Raw genomic sequence first — 23721 nt, forward strand, 5'->3', positions numbered from 1 at the left:
GTCTCGCACTGATTGTGCCTCTGGGATTGCAATCCCTCCAGGTCCAGTGTATTTATTGGGTATTGCATTTAGTTTTGCATGCTGATAGCATAAAGCTTGAAACTTTTCAGCATTGAACTGCATGCTATTCTTTTCAGCCCACTTGTATATTTTGTCCAGTTCACATTGCAGGTGCTTAGTGTCTTCAGGGTTCTGTATTGCCGGTGAAACTTTTGTATCATCTGCATAACTTGTGATCGTGGCTCTCTGCGTGGCTGAGGGCATGTCTGAGAGGGCCATTATGAACAATAGTGGTCCCAGAACAGTGCCTTGCGGAACACCGCTCACTATTTGCGTGTTAATGGAAGTGGCCCCATTGGCTACTACCACCTGACTTCTATCCTTCAGAAAGTCATGAAGCCATTCTCCCAATTTTCCAACTATGCCAAGATCACGCAGTTTGTGACATATCATTCCATGATCGACTTTATCAAAGGCCTTTGCAAAGTTGAGATATATCACTTCCACATTTGAGTGGTTGAGCAGTCGTTTCAGCACCCAGTCATAGTGTTGTAGGAGCTGAGTTAAGCAGCTCTTCCTGGTCGAAAACTATTGTGGGTGTCAGGCAGCAAGTCATTTTCTTCAAGGAAGGTGATTAATTTCCTTCTGACTATTCGTTCCATGACCTTGCTGATGTGTGAGGTCAGAGAGATAGGTCTGTAGTTCTTGGCCTCCGCTCTGCTACCTCCTTTATGAATAGGGCATATTTTACCTTCCTTCAGTTTTCTTGGAAGTTTTCCAGTTGCAAGGAAGCTCCGAAAGAGGAACTGCAGTGGTCTTGCTAGGACTCTCTTACATACTTTTAGAAGGATTGCTGGGAATCCATCGGGGCCAGTAGCTGAGTTTTTTTTCATTTCATCAATAGCCTTTATTACATCGTCTTCCTTTATATTGATGTAATCAATCATCGTTGCCTCTGATTTTATATCTGCAGTGGTAAAGAAGTCAGTTGGATTGCTGACTTGAAAATGCCCTAGGGGTGGCGTGAAAATACTCTTGAATTGCTCATTTAGTATTTCACTTACCCTCATTGGATTTCCTGTGAGTGTGCCATCCTTTTCAAGGAATGGCCCTATCCTACAGTGCACCGTAGCTGTTTCTTTGGCATACCTGTAGAAAGCTCTGGGGTTAGATTTTATGTTTTCTATAGCCCAGGCTTCTTTTTCTGCTCTTTCTTTTTCATGGGAGAGTTGCAGACATTTTTCAATTTCCCACAGTTTTATTTTCAGGCGGGACTTTTCACTGCTTTCAATTTGTTTGTTTAGGCGATTTGAAACTTTTGTACGCCGTCTCATTAGAATTTTCCTATCTCTGGGGATTTTGCTCTTGTGTACAGTGGCCTTTCTCTCTGGGACACATTTGTAGCATATGGCTTGCATTACAGACATGAATTGTTGAAGTTTCATGTCGATGTCTGGCGAGGATAGACATTCAGGCCAGTTTTGTTTGAGGATCTCTTTCTCAATTTGTTTCCAGTTTGCCTTATGGAAGTTCAAGCTGGAAAGATTCTGAGAGTTTCTTGTAGGCTGCATGTCCATGCTTTCCTTTAGCCCGTACATGGTCAGCTCTACCATGTTGTGATCCGAGAGTAGTGTCGGTGTCACTTTCACATTATGGATAAGATCCATATTATTTATGAAGCAGAGATCCAGTATGTTACCTGCCCTGGTTGGTTGGAGTATTACTTGCTCCATGTACAGAGTGTTGATGAAGTTCAGGAGGGACCTCGCCTGTCCTCGTTCACATCGTGTCATTCCTGGGAGAGAAAGGCCCTCGGGCCATCTGACATTGGGTAGATTGAAGTCTCCCATAAGAAGTATACTTATGTGTTGTTCTAATGTAACTAGAACTTCTTCTATTTTTATAAGGCAGTCTTCAAACTTGCCTACATGGCTTGGGGCATCTGGAGGGCGATATGTAGCACATATAATAACACCAAGTTGCCTTATATGTACAATTAGTGTGTCACACACCAAATTTGAGTATGACAAAAGGACCTGGGAGGTGAGGTCCTCACGGATGTACATAGCAACTCTTCCGTGACTCCTTTCTTTTCTGTCGGTCCGTAGTACAACATACTGTGGTATGTGTATTTCCGCATCTGAAATCTCCGGTTTCAGGTGTGTTTCCGTAAGTGCTATGCATAAGGCTTGATTGCATGCAACAAAGTCTCTCAAGAACGGGATTTTTGTCCTGTTACTGAGTGTTAGCAGTCCTCTGATGTTCAGTAGGAGCATCGAGGTGAGGTGTATGCTGTTGCCAGCGGTGTCCACCTTGGGTCTATTTGCTGTGGCGGTCTTGTGTATTGTGGATAGTCCCATCTGCGAGTTTGAGTTTGATGGAGCCAGGTTAGCTGCTGTACAATCTTTTGTGCCATGCACAAAAAAGATTTTTGTTCAGCAGCTGCCCTTTCAATAACATGTTGGCGGTTTGTAGCACGCACCACATCTACGTACCTCCGTTTTGGGGCAGGTGGTGCGTGGTCCATCCCTTTTCCTTTTGGTAGTTGGTTTCTGACCTGTTTCGTGTTTCTGCGGCAGGGTCCCCGATGTGCAAAACGGCAGCCTGCACCTTTCTCTCCATGCCAGGAGACACCTCTCAGGTAGAACCTACACACCTGTGTGCGCTGTGTTTCCATCCTTTTTTGTACATGAATAGTCAGGTTTGCTTCTATCCTTGGCTGTTTCATCTTTTGTTTTTCTTTTAGTTTTTCCTCCTTTTATTTCTTTTTTGGCTCTTTCATCTCCATGGCTTTTGGTGCTGGTAGGAGCACTTGCACTTGGGTTTACTTCCCGGGCAGGTTTCTCACTTGAATCTTCTTCCTGGGTGTCTACCAAGTGGTGGTAACTTCTTTCATTAGCACCCGCATCTCCATCCTTGCCATCTTTACTTTGTTCGTTTTCAAAGATGGCATCAAGCGTGCCAATGTGAGATCTTATGAGTGCATAGGAGCGTATAAACTCCTGCTTCTTTCGCTCTATCTGAGCTATTGTCCTTTTATATCCACTGCTCTTCAGCGCAGCTGTAATTATGTTGTCTCCGTCGGCGCATTACCAGGCTCTCAGGAACAACGCCAATTCGTTACTTCTCCAGGTTCTGGACATTTTGGATATCTTATTTATTTATCTATCTAATTATATTTAAAATTTAATAGTGTGATAGAGGGTAGAGAAGAAATAGAGAAAGAAAGTGTCTATGTATTTAGAGAGATTGAGAGCTGAGAGAAGATAAGAAGAGAGTGAGAGAGGAAAGTTCGCGACTATATATTTAGAAAAATTGAGAGGCTGAGAGAGGAAAGATGGTGTGACAGAGAGAAGTGGAGAAGTGAAGAGACAAGGAAAGATTGAACAGCTGAGAGAAGAAAGAAGTGAAGAGACAGAGAGAGAAAGAAAAGAAAGAGAGGAGGTTACGAAGCAGAAATAGAAAGATTATTCACAGGAAAGCTGAAGTAGAAAATGAAAGATTATTAACAGGATGTAAATTATAAATATATATACCTGTCCGTAGCTACAAACGTTTTCTTCTAAACTAATTGCGACTATACTTCTAATGTTCGCGTCTCTATATTTAGGGAGATTGAGGGGCTGAGTAAATATATATATATAATATATATATATATATATATATATATATATATATATATATATATATATATATATATATATAAAGTAACAAATAAATATATGCCTATCTAAAATTGAATAATTTTAGAGAGATGTAACGCAGCTGAAACAGAGACCGAAAGATTATTAAAGAATGTAAACTAAACTAATTGCGACTATACTTCTAATGTTCGCGTCTATATATATATATATATATATATATATATATATATATATATATAGAGAGAGAGAGAGAGAGAGAGAGAGAGAGAGAGAGAGAGAGAGAGAGAGAGGAGGTAGAAGAAAGTGAGGAAATGAAGGAATTATTTAATTCTAAACTAATTACGGGAAAATAAACATTTGAAAGCGAAACAGAAATTGAAAGAAAGTTATTCTCAGAATGTAAACAAAGATGGCGTCGTAAATCGTAACTGAGATGTTAGCTTGCATTAAAGGAAAACAAAATAATAAACAAAAATATGAAAACAATACTTATCATAAAAGGTACAGTCCAAACCCTCGTGCTTGTACGAAGAAGTTTTCTTTCACAACAGAAAAGAAAACAATTCTTTTTCCTTCTTACTTTTGGCTGGAGATAAATTAAAGACTTGCCTCGACGTGCTTTTTCGGCGAAGATTCTAGCATGCGTAACTAACTTTAGTGTATTATATTTGGCTTCAAGCAAAATATATTACGTTTTTAATTAATATATTTTTAATTAATGTATTTAAGTAGACTTTATGAGTTAACAAGTTCTACGTTTTGTTACTTTTAGTAGATTATTTCGTCGATTTATGCAAACCTTTTTGTTTTTTCACAGAGCAAAAGCAAACACGTCTTTCCTCTACGAAAACCGGAAGTATATATATATATATATATATTATATATATATATATACATAATATATATATATATACATATATACATATAATATACATATACATATATATACATATACATATATATATATATATACATATATATATATATATAATATGTAGAAAAATACAAACTGGGACAAGAACGTAAAACATTTAGAAGACGATACAAAAAACACGGACGGGACATTCGAAGCCTTCAATCTTCAGTCAAGAACCTGATCATCCTCGCAATTTCGGCTGATTAATCTTGAGATCGCTCCGATCCGGCCAGCCCCAAGGAAAAACTAAACTACGAGCATTAGATTTCTTGGAAATAGGATCGAATGTATACGAAACAAGGACAGAAAAACGGACGATGCCACACGAATATAAAATACAAAAAACAATAATGGTAAAAACAGGACAAAAACAGCGGGTGTCTTACGACTATAGACAGTAGACAGTACAACTTAGTTTAGCTGGCGTATTTGGGAAAAAATGCGTTTTTCGGCAAACGAACACAACGATGTTCTCGTGGCGCTGGTTAGAAGCCGAAAGGCTGGTTGACCAGCGGTCACGTGAGAGGAGAAGATATATATATATATATACTCCATCATGAAATACTACACAATATATACAGTATATAATAAGGGTGGTTTGTTGGCAATTTTTCAACCGAATGTCAGATCTTGTCAATCGCATTCACAGATTTTTTTATTAATTTCTTTTAACTAAACAGCTTAAAACTTCGGATACTGGTTGAATATGTCACGTAGAACAAGGTTTACTCTTAACGTTTTTGACAAAATTTTGTATTTTAGAAGATATTTCGTGTTAAAGTTGTCGTATATGGGTAAGTTTAACCAATCAGTGATGTGTATTCAGCCGAAGAAAGTTACTGCTGCTGTTTGCGAGCAACAACTTCCTGGTCCATTGACAAAGCGATGAACCTTCGACAACAGAAAAGTTAAACTGAACATCTCCCCTCACAAGTCCCTTCTTTAATAACCAGAGATGTTTTTATAGCGACATATATGAGAATGTGTCCATCTCTCTCTCTTTCCCTATATATATATACATATATACATACATATGCATACACCCACACCCAGACACATTAATAATAGGCTGAAGTTACAGAGTTACAATGTCCAAATTCGTGTTTGATAAGTGCCAATACACAAAACTCTCAACTTTTGACTTACTCTCTAACTTCTGCCGATGATACATACATATATATATATATATATATATATTATATATATATATATATATATATATATATATATATATTATATATATATATATATATATGTATATATATATATATGTGTGTGTATATATATATATTATATATATATATATATATATATGTATATATATATATATATATATATGTATATATATATATATATATGTGTGTATATATATATATATTATATATATATATATATATATATATATATATATATATATACATATATATATATATATATATATAATATATATATATATATATATATGTGTGTGTGTGTGTGTGTGTGTGTGTATGTATTATGTATGTATGTATATAATGAAGCAACAATTTCGGTTTGTTTCTTTCAAATGTGATATCAACTTCTAACATGAATTATCATTATCATTACTTCCGCTCTTTCGTTCATCAGCTGATGATGTGTACAAAAATCTCATCATGCAATCGAACCAATGAAAGAGCCTCTACATGGTCGCTCGACACCCTAAAAATAGCAGCTAAAATATTCCCTTACCTCAGTCACACGCCCATTGTACATAATGTCCTAGATTATCCCTAAAAAGAAGGTTTGCTGAAGGCTGGAATGTTTTTGATGATAGGTTTGCTGTATCAGGGCTGATTTGAGGCTAAATAACAACAAAATTATTACTGAGACAGACCAATGACGGGTGGTTGTATGACCTGCTAGAATAAGTAGCCATATGGGTTACATGGAAAATACTCGCATTTTTCCATGTAACCCATAATTTTTCCATGCATTGCTATTATAAGATAATTAAGATGTCAATTAATAATTTAAGATTTTACCTTATAACATCCTGATAGATAATATTTCTATTTTTCCATGTAAGTGATGATAATATTTCAATTTTTTTCATGTTTAATTTAAATATATGTTGTGAATTAATTATTTGATATTACACTTCCACACTAAATTAATGGCAGTGATTTTTACCATCTTCTTAATTGCACCATGGCTCACGTTCCTATTCGAAATATATTCTTAAAATTATTGCTTGGAGCGTCACTCCCTTGCTTACTTCCCCACTTACTAATCTTGAATTTCATGACATTTTACCTCAGAACTTTTTTTTTACAAAATTTTGTTACATGCTACTAACGATTCTGAATTCTACATGCATTTTTCTATCATTTAAGCCTAAGGAAAGTATCATTTTATTTTAAAATTAAAAACTTTATGCTAATTGAAAATGAAAACCAGCCTTACTGCCCATCTAGAGGTCTCACATATTGTGATGTAACTTTTTTTCTACTGAACCAAATCGCATACTATTTATACCAAAATGTAGCTGAGAACTGAATTAGTGGTGAAGCTTGGAAGCTGCTGTGATTGACGAAATGGTGAACTTAAGAATATATTCAATCATGACCGTGGTTGAATGATATGTCTGCGTGTGTGTGTGTGTATGCACATTAATGTAGATGTGAAATCACTGGTGATCTGTCTATGCCAGGTGCTGAGGGAGTTTGCCTCCCTTGTCAGTCATTAAAATAGTGCTTATTGTAGCTATGAGTTGTTTCGACTCTTATTTCTAACAATACTGACGCTTAGTGACGTATATATTTTTACCTTTCGGTTGAAAAATTGCTAACAAGCCACCGTTATTATTTATAATTTTCTCTTTTACTATTTACTAAATCAGCGTATGATTTCTACGACAATCTTATAAGCTGACGAAGCGAGCTGAGTTTAAGCCTAGGCGCCGGTAAGAGCCGCTGAAGAGCATTAATGTAAATGCAAAATAACAGATGATCTGGCTATGCCAAGTGCTGAGTAAGCTTGTTTCCCTTATCAGTCATTAAGATAATGCTTTAAGAGCATTTAAAGTCGTGAATATGAGTTGTTTTGACTCTTATGTCTAGCAATACTGGTGCTAACTAGCGCCCTTAGTCGCTTTAGTGACGTATATATTTTTGCCATTCAGGATTTTGTCAATCAGTCACAGATTTAATTTTTTTTTTTTTTAATGAAACAGTTTGAAACTTCGGATACCGGTTGAATGTGTCACGTAGAACAAGGTTTATTCAACGTTTTAAACCAAATTTTGTATTTCAGAAGCTATTTCGTGTTGAAGTTGTCGTATTTGGGTAATTTTAACCAATCAATAACGTGTATTCAGCTGAAGAAAGTTACTGATGTTGTTTACGAACAACTTCCGGATCCATTGATAAAGCGATGAATCTTCAACAACAGAAAATTTAAACTTAAAATCTCACCTAACAAAACCTGTCTTTAATAACCAGATATGTTTTCATTGCAACATATATGAGAATGTGTCCATCTATCTGTCTGTCTGTTTATCTATACATACACGCACACACATTAATAATAGGTAGAAGTTACAGGGTGACAATGGCCAAATTCGTGTTTTATAAGTGCCAATACACGAAACTCTCAACTTTTGACTTACTCTCTAACATCTGCCGATGATATATATACATTTTTTTGTGAATTATTTCCCTATATGCATACATATATGTGTAAAACAAATCTCATCACGCAATCGAACCAATGAAAGAGCCTCTACCTGGTCGCTCGACACGCTAAAAATAGCAGCTAAAGTATTCCCTTACTTAAATTACACGTCCATTGTACATAATTCCTAGATTATCACTAAGAAGACGGTTTGCTGAAGGCGGGAATATCTTTGATGATAGGTTTGCTGTCTCAGGGTTGATTTGAGGCTAAATAACAGCAAAATTATTACTGAGACAGACCAACGAGAGAGTCTGTATGTGGTTGCAGCTAAATTAAAATTTGAATATTAAAAATTATTTCATTATAGTTTACAAATAACACTACACTTATTTAAGTAGAATTTGGCTAATTTACTACCTTAAATACAGAAAAAAGTGACTAATTAGACAAACTTACAGTTTTGTACAATAAATTTAAAAGTGAAAAATGTAAAAAGTGATAAATTAGAAGAACTGACATTCTTCGTTGCAATATTTTAAGTAAAAAGTTTCTTATTCTTTACTTCACTAGAAGTAATAGTTTGTCCTATACTTTTCCAGGAGTAATAACTTGTCCTGTATTTTTCCAGGTTTATAATCTTACGAATATTACTTTTCATGCTCACATTTTATCATATAATATATATATTATTATTTATACTATTTATACATGTTTTTTGTGTGTGAGTGCGCTCGCTTTGGAAACTAGTCAATAACTTCAATTCTGTATAGGATACAAAAACCGGGAAAGCGAAACAAAACCAGAGATATGTTGAAATAACAAGCAGGTATATAGACAGCCAGGTAACAAATAATGGAAGTCATTTATAAAAATATAGAATTAAAGAAATACATATACGTACATACCAGAATCTACATTCATGTAACATCGGAAGCATGTGGATTTTTAGTTATATCAGAGTTATGTTGGAATAACAGACAGACAGATATATAGACAGACAGGCGTTAAGTAATGAAAGACAACTATTTAAGCATAGAATTAAAGAAATATATGTACGTACATATCAGAATCTGCAGTCGTATAACATCGGTAGCATGTGGCTTTATTTTTATTGTTTGGTTAAATATTCTTTGTGGTCTCGTCCTATACACAATTTTAACACCGTGTACGTCTTCAAGCAATTTTCTCCACCAAAACCCTATCGGGCTTTGATCACCAATCACATAGATATTAGCATCAGGTATTACTCGTCGGATGCTGAACGCACTCATGTAATTCAAAAACGTGAAATTGTATGCTCCATAAATTATATAGAATACGTTTTTGGGTACCGTTTTCCATTCTTTTCCAGGCGGGGGTTGCAAACAATCGCTGCTGTTTGCTTTCAAACCGCGTTTTGTGGCCGTCTGCGATAGATACATCCAACAAAGTAAATCCATGCGTTCCAAAGGTCCATCAAATCCTAACAAGGAAAAGGTGCTATCACTTTCCAGTATCATGTGTAGCAACTTCTGAGCAGCAGTTTTTACTTTCCATGTATCCTCGTTGGTGATTTTCAATGGGCCATAGACTCGTTGCTTTATTTTCATGTTTTCAGGTAATCTGCACAGCTTGTACAATCGTATGTGACTTAAAATATAAATCCCTATGGAAGTACTAATTATACACAGAACAAAGAGGTGTTTTAGTGTCATTCTCATTGTGAAGTCCGGTTTGTTTCAGTGAGAATGAGATTTCTTGGCTGAGGGAAGAAAATATGTAGAACAAATAAGAACTAAAGAACATGAAGGAAAAAAAGGCAAAAGAAAAAAATACGTTAGAAAGAGAGAAGGAAAGCAAGTGAGAAAGAAAGAAAGAAAGAAAGAAAGAAAGAAAGAAAGAAAGAAAGAAAGAAAGAAAGAAAGAAAGGAAACTTGGAGAAAGAAAATAAACAAGGCAGAAAGAAAAGAAGATAAGGGGAAAAAGGAAAAAAATTAAATAAGCAAAACAACAAAAAAATATTAGGTATTGATTAAAAAAACAGAGAGAGAGAGAGAAGGAAAGAAGAAGAGGGGGGTATTGATTCGTTTGTAAAGAGCTTGTCATGTTTCGACGGCGAAATTTGATCGTTACTTATGTTTAGCCTCCAAATATCAGGCTTTAGAGTTTTTTTTCTTTTATATAACTTCCTATATCTTCTTATGTCTTAAATATTTAAAATTCTAGTAAGAAGTTTTTACAGAAATGTTCTGTCTTCAGCTGTTAATCCGCCAACTTACTGATTATATTTTTTCTTTAGAGGTGACATCCACATTCAGTAGTTGATTAAAAGAGAAGCCCCTCATGATAATGTTTTTCAATTATATAGGCGCAGGAGTGGCTGTGTGGTAAGTAGCTTGCTAACCTCACTGACCAAGGAGTTCGCATTCTTCATGCAGCTTGAAAGTCACGTTTTGCGACGTGAAAATTGAACATTTTGGAAGCACGACTACAGGTAGGTGTTTGTTGTACTTTTTTGAGGGCTTAGTGGAGTTTGTTGCCCTGTATTTAATATTTTTTGGTGAGTAATAGACTCCACTCTGCTCCAGACATTTTCCTGCCTGTGGCCGTCTATAAAGACTCACTTTGCAGTGAGAATTGTGTTTTCGAGGAGGCGTAGCCCCTCCGCAAAAATTAATTTCTTTGCGAAAATTATCTTCGTGTCTGTGGATTACCAAGGAGTACCAAGGCAGGAGGGACTGTTTTTGCAAGGTGGACGTGAGTGTGTTGGCTCTGGCCAATTACAAGAAAAAAGAACAAAAACAGAGAAGTTTGTCGAGGCAAGTGATTTTGTTTTATCTGAGCTGGGTATGCGGGCTGCCCCCGGGCACGGAGGCGGGATGGATCGAAGATACCATCCGGCGAGGCCTGGGGGATAGCGGGCCCAGGCTATTGAGGGTGGATGTTGCTCCTGCGGTCGACTGGGAGGGGTCAAAGGCAACTTTGACCCTGTGGACCCCGGTGGCCGTGGGAGATATAACATTCCCAGACTTCTTAAAACTGGCCGGATACAGGTACCCGGTGATACTTGAGGGACGCCCCAAGTGTCACCTGTGTCTGGAGCCTGGCCATATCAGGAAAAACTGTACCAAGGGCCGTGGTAAGGCCCTGCAGCATGAAAAGGAGAAAGTGCCCGCCGCCCCTTCATTGGAGGGGGAGACGGTGGAAGTCGTGGAGAAAGTTGCCTCCACGAAAAGAAAAAGAAAGGTGATCAACAATGGTTGCTCACCAAAGAATGTACAGGCGGCGGAGGAGGGTAGCGACCCCCGACGTCTGTCGACGCAGCCCCCTGCTCTCGCAGCCTCAAAAGGAAAGAGGAAAAAGAGGAGCAGAGGACGGTCGGCGGATGTTCCTAGGACGCCGACGGAGCCGCAAGTGGGATGTGTGCCACCTGCGGATAGGGCTCCGTCAGTGAGAAGTGTGCCACTGACGGATCAGTGTGAGGTCCCTTCCTGTGAAGAGGGGGTGTTTATCCTCCTTTACCACAAGGGAGGGACGGTGAAAAAATTTTTGGACGGCTTGGGTGACCGAGAACGTGTGGACACGGTCTGCTCAAGTAGTCCGTTATGGCCTCCGCAGGTGGCTGCGGAGGTAGTAACGGGTTCAGTCCCATTGCGTCGCACCTTGGGCAAGTGTCTTCTACTATAGCCTCGGGCCGACCAAAGCCTTGTGAGTGGATTTGGTAGACGGAAACTGAAAAGAAGCCCGTCGTATATATGTATATGTATATATATATATATATATATATATATATATATATATAATATATATATATATATATATATATATATATATACATTTTTTATATATATATAAAATTTTTTCACCGTCCCTCCCTTGTGGTAAAGGAGGATAAACACCTCCTCTTCACAGGAAGGGACCTCACACTGATCCGTCAGTGGCACACTTCCCACTGACGGAGCCCTATATGTGTGTGTGTGTGTGTGTGTGTGTGTGTGTGTGTGTGTGTGTGTGTGTGTGTGTGTCCGTGTTTGTTCCCTCAACATCGCTTGATAACCAATGCTGGTGTATTTACGTCCCCGTAACTTAGCGGTTCGGCAAAAGAGACCTATAGAATAAGTACTAGGCTTACAAAGAATAATTCCTGGGGTCGATTTGCTCGGCTAAAGGTGGTGCTCCAGCATAGTCGCAGCCAAATGAGTGAAACAAGTAAAAGAGTAAAAAAGTATTGTTGAAATATATCGTCCGCATTTTTCTGTGACACACACACACATACACACACACATAAGGCAAAAACCATTCAAGGAAAGTTATACACATCTCGCGTCATTCTGAGACAAAAACAAAGACAAAACATGCGACATCCCTATTAAATATAACATGGTCATTGAAAGAAGGTAGAATAAGCAACTCCGAGATGGAATGGAAAAGAATTGCCAAAACTGAAAGATACACAGGACGGGGTACCAGATGTGAACTCTACATTACTGAAAAATTGAACATTATACAGTCAAGAGATAACATTTTAAACATGAAGGATGTATCCTTCTCGCTCTGCATACACAAGCAATATTTTACACTCAAATATTTCAAAGAAGATCCCTATAAACGAGGGTAAACCTACCAGAATAGCCCCTTTCTTAAACATGAATACACATAGCACACAAACTTCACACAAAGATGAACTACTTTAACATACAAATACAAGAACACCATGCCCAGAACAAAATCAAACAATGCAAAATAGAGCAAACAAATTAACCACAAAAAATCTACCCAGAAGACAAATCCAAGACAGACGAATCCAAAGCGATTATACTTGTTTCGTTTCTGTTGAAAAATACAAATAACCACCTTAATAACATACTAGTTGGACCCATGAAAAATTCACGGAAAGCATAAAAAATGTATCTGTAAATTGTGCTGGTGCCATGAGAAATGTTTCTATATTGTGACAGTTGAGGGCGGCGAGCTGGCAGAAACGTTAGCACGCCGGGCGAAATGCTTAGCCGTATTTCGTCTGCCGTTAAGTGTTCTGGGTTCAAAATCCGCCGAGGTCGACTTTGCCTTTCATCCTTTCGGGGTCGATAAATTAAGTACCAGTTACGCACTGGGGTCGATGTAATCGACTTAATCCCTTTGTCTGTCCTTGTTCGTCCCTTCTATGTTTAGCCCCTTGTGGGCAGTAAAGAAATATATATTGTGACAGTTGCAGAATATAGAAAGAAGGGTAAAACCGATATCTTTATAATCCAACCAAAACATCTTAGTTACGCAAACGTAAATAGAATTACTATTTAGCCTTAAAATACATCGTACAAATGCAAAGAACCTTCTTGGTTTAGTGGTGCGGAACGTTCATCTGGGATTCTTTTATTTGTTTCAGTCATTTGACGGTGTCCATACTGGAGCACCACTCTTTAGTCGAAGAAATCGAACCCCGGACTTATTCCCTATAAGCCTGGTGCTTATTCTATCAGAGTCTTCTGTCGAACAGCTACGTTAGAGAATGCAAACACACCAACATCGGTGTGTGGCTCAGTGGCTAGGGGTATTCGGCCCACGATCATAAAGTTATGAGTACGATTCCCTGCGGTGCACTGTGCTCTTGAGCAAGGTGCTCTACTTCACCTTGCTGTAACCCACTTCGACTAAAGGATGGTGCTCCAGTATGGACACCGACAAATAACTGAAACAAGTACAAGAATACCAGCAGAACGTTCCGTACCACTAAACCAAAAAGGTTCTATGAATATATACGATGTATCTTAAAGATAAATAGTAATTCTGTTTACGTTTGCGTAACTGAGATATTCTGGTTGGATTATATAGTTATCAGTTTTACACGTCTTTCTATATTCTGTAACTGTCACAATATAGAAACATTTCTCATGGCACCAGCACACAATTTACTGAGACATTTTTTATGCTTTCCGTGAATTTTTTACGGGTTCAGCTAGTATATTTTTAAGGTGGTTATTCACAATTTTTGACAAAGTGGTTCATGGTATGATATGCCACAAACTGCGTGATCTCGGCATAGCTGGAAAACTTGGAGAGTGGTAACATGACTTTCTGAAAGATAGAAGTCAGGCAGTAGTGGCTAATGGAGCCACCTCTATGAAAACACAAATAGTGAACGGTGTTCCACAGGGCATTGTCTTGGGACCACTGCTTTTTATAGTGGCCCTCTCAAATATGCCCTCAAGTGCCCGGATAGCTACCTTCACAAGCTACGCAGACGATACGAAAGTCTCTCGGAAAATACAGATCCCCAGCGATGTTGCACATCTGCAGCAGGAGTTGGACTCAATTTACAGATGGGCTGAGGATAATAATATGCAATTTAATGCCGAAAAATTCCAAGCCCTGCGCTACCAGCGTCTAAAACTGCATATGAAACTTACAGGATACACTGGTCCACAGGGAATTTCAATACCAGAGCCTCAATCAGTGAGGGACCTGGGTATCGACATGAGTGATGATACCTCTTTCCAAGTGCATATTACCAGGATGGTTGGATGGATCCTCTGAACATTCAGAACCAGAGATGAGGAAACCATGATGGTCCTCTGGAGGACATTCGTCCTCAGCCACCTGGATTACTGCTCCCAGCTATGGTCACGCAACAGTGTGAAATTAACAGCGGACCTTGAAGCAATCCAGAAAAGATTCACAAAGAAGATTGTCTCTTTGCAACTGCTCACCTACTGGGAAAGGCTGAAACAGCTAATACTCTACTCCCTGGAGAGAAAACAGGAGTGGTGAGCAGTAATATACATCTGGAAGATTCTGGAAGGTATTGTGCCAAATTTTGGCATTGAAAGGTACATCAATGCCAGAACGGGACGACACTGCATAGTGCCAAAGATCCCAGCAATGCCATCGCACTTCAGGACCAGTTACTGCAACAGCCTGGGTTTCAGGGGCCCACAGCTTTTTAATATTCTCCCAAAGAGCCTGAGGAACCTGCACAAGGTAGATGTAGGCGTTTTTAAATCAAAGCTGAATCTCTTCCTGTCGAGAGTCCCAGATGAACCTACCTCACAGCAAGAGGTGAATATGAGGGTAGCTACATTAAACTCCATTGTTCACTAAGTGCCACATATTGGAAGAAGCTCTCAGTAATAACAATGTAGCAGAACGGCGGTGCACCAGCATGGCCGCACCTCTGAGCTGAAGCTACAGAAAAATATATATATGTATATATATATATATATATATATATATATATATATATATATATATATAGATAGATAGACAGACAGACACACAGACACAGAGAGAGACAGACAGACAGACACACAGACAGACAGACACAGACAGACAGACACAGACAGACAGACATACACACATGTGTGTGTGATAGGTATTAGCGACAGAAACAGTATCAATACCAAAACGCAATCTTTATATTCAACTTAATTGAATTCCTTGAGAGGATGTCTTGTATGGACGTTATGCACCATGCATCCTTACGAGAGATACTCTTAGGGTAAATAACACAGCATTCGGTACTCTAACAATATATCCATATATATATATGTGTGTGTGAGTGTGTGTGTGTGCACACACATATGCACACATTACTGTATCACTGTATCAACCAGACTATCGGATATGATTATACATCGCTTTTTACAATGCTCTTCTTCGTATTGTTGAAACCTTCAAATTATGTCAACCTATTGGATAGGCGGGCAGAATTCTTTCTTTCGTCATGCCTTCCTGTCTGTCACCGTATTGTTTGATTCGCAATGGTCCAGGAGAAATACATTCGAGGTTTGTTGATGCGGAAACACTTGTCAGAGTCCTCAATTTCTTTCTTACCTCCTGTCTTCTTGTCAGTCACCGTGTTCTTTGATTCGCAGTGGTTCAGGAGAAATGCATTCATGTAACCTGCGTACGGCTTATAAATAACATTTAGGCACGTTATGTAGGTTTTAGTCATATGTCTCTTTCGGTTCTTAGGCACAAGAGTTGTACTTGTAGCTATTAGCTAATACAGTATTTCGAGTTCAGTGTTCTTAGTTCTTTTGAACAAGTTGACGAAGGCTACTTTATAGGACATGAGCTTTCTTTACCAATAACAGACCGGCTGGTTTCTGCATTCGATAATTCTGTAAGAATAGTCAGGAGACTTCCATTGGTGATATATGTGCAGCAGAAGTGATTTACACTGTCATAATGTAAGAGATGTTTTCGTTATGGGCTATCTTGGCTTAAATACCCGAATGTCGGCTCCACAAGCCTTTTCGTTCCAGCAAGTAACATGATCTCGTGATTAAACGAACCTGTTGTTTGTATTAGTCGGTTTCCAGCTGTGCAATCGTGTTAGTAATCACCAGCCCCTGGGGGCCTCCTATTCTCTATAAGGACGAAAGTTCTCGACTGCTTTAGGCCTTTGGCACATACCACTGACCACACGCAACTCGTTTCCGGCAACGATGTATCTGATACCAGCCAGTCTCCGCTTTCATTTCCACCAAACTGTATGTAGACCACTCGACCAACAGACCAACGGCTGCCTCTACACACCACCAAACAGCACATCGACTTTGTCTACAAGATCAACAGTCCAGCCCAACCACGAAGTTCTCTCACACATCTTTGTTGTAACCTGTTATGTTATTTTATTTCATGTATGACAATCATTGTTTTTTTTTTTCTATAACGGAGAATAAATCGTTGCTTGCCAGTTCATTTTTATTTCAAGTCGTATATCATTTCCACATTTCCCTCATTAATCATCTTCGTTATATATGTTTTGGGAGAAATATTTGCTCATCTAACCACATTGCTGTTTGTTTGTCCTATGTACTTGTAATTTCTTGCGACTTCAAAACTTTTCGCTTCACACTAGAAATTCATATTTAAGGACATTTAGCTTACCTGTGAGTGTCACTTGTGCGTAGCTATCGTAGGCCTCGGATAATTTATCATTAAGTTGCAGCTGGTGTTTCATGAATTAATTATACAGTTTACATTTAATGATAGTATCCAATTGTCCAGTTGCATCGATTGATATTTTTTTCAGGTTTACCCATTTTTGATTGTGTTTTCTCATTTCAATCAATTTCTTTTATTCCCATCTGTTGACGAATAGTAATTACACTACAACAGGGCATTCAAGGTCCCAAAGTTCGGAACTAGTTTATGTCTTTAGCAAGTTAATTGGCCACTTATGATATCAAGCTGGTACGTTTTTAATAGAATCCAATCATAATTATTCTTTCATTCGGTGGTTTGTTGATGTAAATTTTATGTATGTGTGTGTGTGTTGTTCCTCCAACTTCTTTGGTTCGCTTTCCACGAATCTCTTTTTCGGTTGATTTCTCTGTTTGTTTTGTATGCCTTTTCTACTTCTTACCCAATACTTTATTTTACCTGTTCATTTGGTAATTACGCCATCTCTCCAGCTCTGCTTTCCATTCTTGTATGTCCTCATATACACTTTTTCACCAACTTTAAAGAATCTTGCTATGTCTTCCCTGGCATTTTTCTTTTTCTTGCCAATTTATCAAAGACTGATTTTCCTTTACTTGTGAACATCAGCTCCGCTGGTGAGCTACTTGCTGGTGAATTCGGATTTGGTGTCACACGGTACACTCATAAAAATTGTTGTAGAGCTACCTCACCCGTGACTTCCTTATTTGATGTACTTAGGGTTCTCTCTAAGGTATCAACAAAGCGTTCTGCCTGTCCGTTAGATCTGGGATGTTATGGCGCAGTAGTTATATGTTCTGCTGCGAACGTTTCGCAAAACTTTTTAAATTCAACAGACACAAATTGCGTTCCATTGTCAGACACTATCGCGTCTGGGCTGCCAAATCTCTCAAACATTTAGTGTAAAAAATTTATCACAATTGAGGAGGTTAGTTTCTTACACTTGCTCTCTCACTCAATAATAATAATAATAATAATAATAATAATAATAATAATAATAATAATAATAATAATAAGGATTATTACGAAGTTGCATAGTATTACTTTTAAATCTTTTTATAAATATACAGATTTACATAAGCCTACACAGGTTTCAACTACACCGATTAGTAACCGTTGCAATTCCAACCCTACTATGATACTGGTGCAGTTTCTTCAGGGTCTTTACTTAATATCCTTCAATTTAATTGTTTAAATTTGTTCATTTATCGACTATGCATTGTATGATATAGAGTTGTTCCTTATGTTTGATGCAAACAATCTTCAATTCAAACTTTGATTGGATAATCACTTATAGTCCATTAGTTATCAAAGCATACACCCACGGGTTATCAAAGCGTTGGCTCCGGTCATCTGCGAGCCTTTAACACGTCTATTCAATATGTCATTGGCGACGGGTGTTATACCTGCGGACTGGAGAACAGCGATGATCTGCCCAATTTTCAAGAAAGGGAGCCGCGAAGACCCGCTTAACTACCGACCGGTTTCCCTTACTTCAATAATCAGCAAGATGTTCGAAACCATCCCTAAGAAAAGTATGATGCTCCACCTCCAAAACACAGCCTCTATCTCTGATTCCCAACACGGCTTCGTGCCGAAGAGATCATGCTTGACCAACTTACTGGTAATGGAAGCTTGGTGACGCGCATCCTCGATGATAGTGATGCTGTTGACATTGTTTTATTGGATTTTGCCAAAGCTTTTGACTCGGTAAACCACCGCCTATTACTTGTCAAGCTTCAAGCATATAGTTTCCATCCGGATATTGTACGATGGGTTGGTGCCTTCCTCTCAGATCGCTCCTTCCAAGTCCAAGTTAATGGTTCGCTGTCCGAGCAGTGGCGTGCCTCAAGGTTCAGTGCTTAGGCTCTTATTGTTCTTAGTCTTCATAAATGACTTGCCCGACGACCTCACGTAACACACTCTTCTATTTGCCGACGATGTCAAACTGGCGGCTCCTCGCGGTGATATAGAGGATCTTCGTCGATGTCTCCGCCAAATTTGGAGATGGTCTAACGAATGGGACCTGTGTCTGAACGTGTCAAAGTGCTGTCGTCTGCCTGTTGGCTCTCCTCCTGCAACTCAACTTGATTTCGAGCCGGGTCGTCTGCTGCTGGAGAGGACCGATCAGGTAAAGGACCTGGGTATCTTGGTGGATTCCTCCTTTTCGCCTTCGGCTCAGTGCGTCCATGCTGCCAACAAAGCACGCGGAGTACTGTTCTTGATTCGACGGTCATTCGGAATGCTCACAGCAGCCATATTCCTATCGCTCTATGTCACGCTGGTAAGACCCATATTGGAGTACGGGATTCAAGCCTCTTCTCCTTATCTCCTCAAAGACATACAGCATCTCGAAAGAGTCCAGAAGCTGGCTACCCGCATGGTTCTTGGTCTCAAGAATTTGTCTTATGAAGAAAGGCTGAAGACGCTCGACCTTTATTCTCTAGAAAAACGACGACGCCGTGGTGATCTCATTCTCGCCCACAACATCATAAGCGGGAAGTGTAACCTCTCGAAAGAGCTGTTCTTCACTCCTGCTCCAGAGCATCGGATGCGGGGTCACTCCAAAAAGCTCTATCTACGACGATTTCATCTCAATCGAAGGAGAGGGGCTTTCTCCGTCCGGGTTGCGGATCCGTGGAATAAGCTGCTGGACGAGATAGTGAAGATGCCGACGACCGCTCGGTTCAAAGTCTCCCTTGACCACAAGTGGCCTGAACTCTTTACATGAACACCACCCTGTACATAACTCCATGTCCCCCTACATGGCCTTGCTTTTTGCTTTCTGAGCCAAAAAATTAACTAACTAACTAACATTTCAAAACATTCTACTGTTTAAATGCTTATTATTCATTTATACAGGGCAAATGTGAATTTCCTCATGTACTAGACTCATCGTAGACGCGCGCTAATACCCAGAAGGGCTCGATATGAATCACGACTATAAGATACCCGGTTTTGGTTAAACTGCACCGCAAAATGTGGGAGTAGTTAGGAATCTAAATCGTAGGAGACAGACACACAACCTTACTTTTATATATAAAGATAAACTTGGCATGACGAACGTTTCTGATCGGTGGATGCTACATCTTCTGATCAAAAGCGCACCAGACTGACCATATGGAGGAATCTGACACTGTTTCAGGCTGCTCCAGTTAGTTTCCTTGAACGTTTCCGAACCCAGAATGAACGTTAGGTTCAAAACTTTGAACTAGTGACAAAGAGGCAGCACATACAGTGAAAACACCTCTCTTTACCCACCCCAAAGAAGGGTAAAGTAATTTCATCTGCATGGAAATTGATGGCCCCAGTTTTTTGGGGGTGTAAAAGGCATTGTGCTTATTGACTATCTTAAACAGAGCCACACCATCAATGGAGAGTTTATGCTAAATTACTGCAATGGGGAATATTGTGTGGTGAGTATCTTGCTTACCAACCACATGGTTCCGGGTTCAGTCCCACTGAAAATTAATCAGTAATGCTCACTCCATCACAGCTGGTGAGCTGATTCGCGATGTCCTCCTTCTACCTCCACTTCCCAACTAGCGCAAACGCACGGGCGAGCAGCAGAAGACCTGAGCAATGACGATAAAGGAGGACGTCTCCAAACTCTCAGGTCCACAGGTGGTCGGTCTGCGCAGATGGAACTGCGAATGACTCGCTATCTCCAGTGACCTCGCACAGGACCATTGAGCGTGGGCCGCCATAGTTCGTGATGCCGTCAGGACTAGAGAAGAAGCTGGCTCAACCTGCCCTGGGTGAACGCCGTCGCAAGTACAAGTACATCACAGCTGGTGGAGGTTAACTCACCCTGTCAATATTATCGAGAATGTCATTGGAATCAGTGACTGATTTCACAAAATGGCAATGTGAAAATTATAAAATGATCAAGGCGACTAGCAGCAATTTAAAACCAACAAGGAAATAATTCACCGTCACTATATATAAACTGACGCAGAATATGATCAATGCCTACTAAAAAAAAATGCACTAACTTCCTAGGAACGACTCACATGAGAGATAGACTGATTGTTGAAATTTGATAAGTTCAGAACTTAAGGTTCGTATATTCGTAACTTCATTAAAGACTACTGTTTTGGTTGTGCAGAGTTAATCATGAGTGGAATAAATACATAGAGTATATTATATATCATGACATTTATTTCAATTAGCTATTATACATTCTATTACATTCAGAATGTAATTATTTAATAAATAATCAAATAATTAAATTAAATTAAAAAAACATGAAGCACACCATAATAATAATTTAATAATCTTGTATAATTTTAATTAATAAATGCCTTGTAAGCTGTTCCTCCAGCTGTTTACTGCTGGGCAAGATCATCTTGTTCAGAGTGCGGCGGGACATCGACGTCTTGCTGTGATTTAGCGTCTTGATCAGGACGACCAAGGTGGGAGACTCTAATACATGCAGCGGTAGCATGTTGTAGACAAACAGATCTACACTTCTTCTGTCCACCATAGACTGACGGACGACAGTGCCAGCAGTTTAGGTAAACGCCTCACCAATGCTGGGCTGGCGAGCTTTATTTGCACATGGTTGCGACGACTGGCTACTGGCACTGTTACCAGAAGATTGTCTGTGCTTCTCACGGGAAGAGCCGGGCTTTTTAGAAGCTCGCCGTTTGTCCCTTGATGGTGGTCACCTTAGGCTGGCACGTGATGGAAGTACAGGATTTTGGTTTTCCTCTTATCCCTTGTCGTACGGATAAAATTGTTCTCCATGAGGGGCTCTCAACTTAAGCGACCTCTACCTCACCCACAGCCGTTGAAAACTCCTCAACAGTCCCTTCTTCCTCGGGCCGAACAAAACTAACTTCACCTTCCATAACGATAAGCGATAACTTGATAAGCAAATAACGTACACTTCTGTCGCTGACACTGTAAAACTTTCTGTATTGTGACAACGACCTAAGAGAACACAACTCAAAACTGAAGAATTCCCAATGCTGCTCAGCTAGCTGCTGCTGTGTTGACCAATCACGTGTTGTCACGTGTACACGTAGTCAGCCAATAAGCATGCTTGACGGACTCTTCCAGACACGCTCACAACAGACAGTAGCAAACGTATGAATTTTGCTAGCGGACTTAAAGTTAGCAGATCTAGTTTCAGCGGAAGCTAATTGATCCGCTAACGGTTTCCCAAGTTTGCGAAAACGCTAATCCACTAAACGAAATGTTAGCTTCGCTTATTAGTTGTTAGCGGATTAGCGGAATCGTGCTCAGCACGGGTAATGGGTTTTCCGTATCGCCACACTCACACACACACACACACACACACACACAAACACACACACACACACACACACACACACACACACACACACAGACAGACACACACACACACACAGACACACACACACACACACATATGTATGTATCTATGAATATAAAGATGAGAACTACACGACCGATTTCATTCAAATTTTACACATGCGTTACTTAGGGTCCAAGTTGTGTCATAGGCCAAAAGATTTTCAAATTCTGGCTTATTGCGAGCCCAGAGCAATCTCTTATCTCTTCCACTATTTCAGTACTAAGTGTCAAAAGCGAAACAAAACATCTCTCTATTGTAATGTCAGATACTTTCACTTTAATACTTTCATTGTTAATACTGAAACTATTAAAGTGAAAATTCTATGTCACATATATACAGGCATAAATACATACATACATATATATATTTATATATACATATATATATATTATGTACATGTATATGTATGTATATATATACATATATGTATATGTATATTTAAACCACCTGATGAATGACTGCGACTCAAAAATTTGAAGATGTTAGCAGGCATGAAACGACCGTAGTGTGATATTAATTATATTTTTTTAATAATTTTGTTATATATTTAAATAATATAAATTAATCATATGTATTGGCTTAATTTTTTCATTGTTTGATTTGCCTAATAGTGGTTTTGTCTCTAATTTAATATAATATATATATATATATATATATATATATATATAATATATATATATATATATATATATATATATATATATATATATATATATTATGTATATATATATATGTATACATCTGCACATATGTATATATACAGGTGTATATGTGTAAATGTATATGTATAGATGTATATATATATATATATATATATATATATATATATATATATATAGATGTATATGTATAGATGTATATATATACATGTATAAAGAGAGAGATTTATATGTTTATGTGTATATATGTGTGTATATATGTAGATGTATATGTAATATGTATACGTGTATATACACATATATACATGGATACATATATATTTTCCTCCGTCTTCCCTTCTCTGAATCTTTCCTTTTCCTATGTTTCTGACGAAGAGCTCCGCTCGAAACGTCAAACCCTCCTTCTTCCCTTCCTTCCTGAGCGTCCAATAATACTATATTTGTTCCACGTCCTCGCGTTGTTGCGTTTTCTCTTTTTGTGTTTTCATGTTTGGATTAACTTTATATATACATATACATACATATATACATACATCCATACTTACATACATGCATACATACATATTCAGTTGCAAAGGCTTATTTTGAGTAAAGTTATTT

General features: G+C 38.6%; 1 protein-coding gene across 1 annotated transcript in view; it reads right to left on the bottom strand.

The window, feature by feature from the left end:
- The window catches only part of LOC115215173, a 64789-nt gene that overhangs the window by 37108 nt on the left and 3960 nt on the right, over positions 1-23721 (bottom strand). Inside the window, exon 2 of the mRNA XM_029784355.2 lies at positions 9257-9937. Within this exon, the coding sequence (XP_029640215.1) occupies positions 9257-9896 (640 nt within the window). The 5' untranslated portion in view covers positions 9897-9937. The remainder of the gene's footprint in view (positions 1-9256; positions 9938-23721) is intronic.

This window comes from Octopus sinensis, linkage group LG8 (assembly GCF_006345805.1).
Source record: "Octopus sinensis linkage group LG8, ASM634580v1, whole genome shotgun sequence".
Lineage (NCBI taxonomy): Eukaryota > Metazoa > Mollusca > Cephalopoda > Octopoda > Octopodidae > Octopus > Octopus sinensis.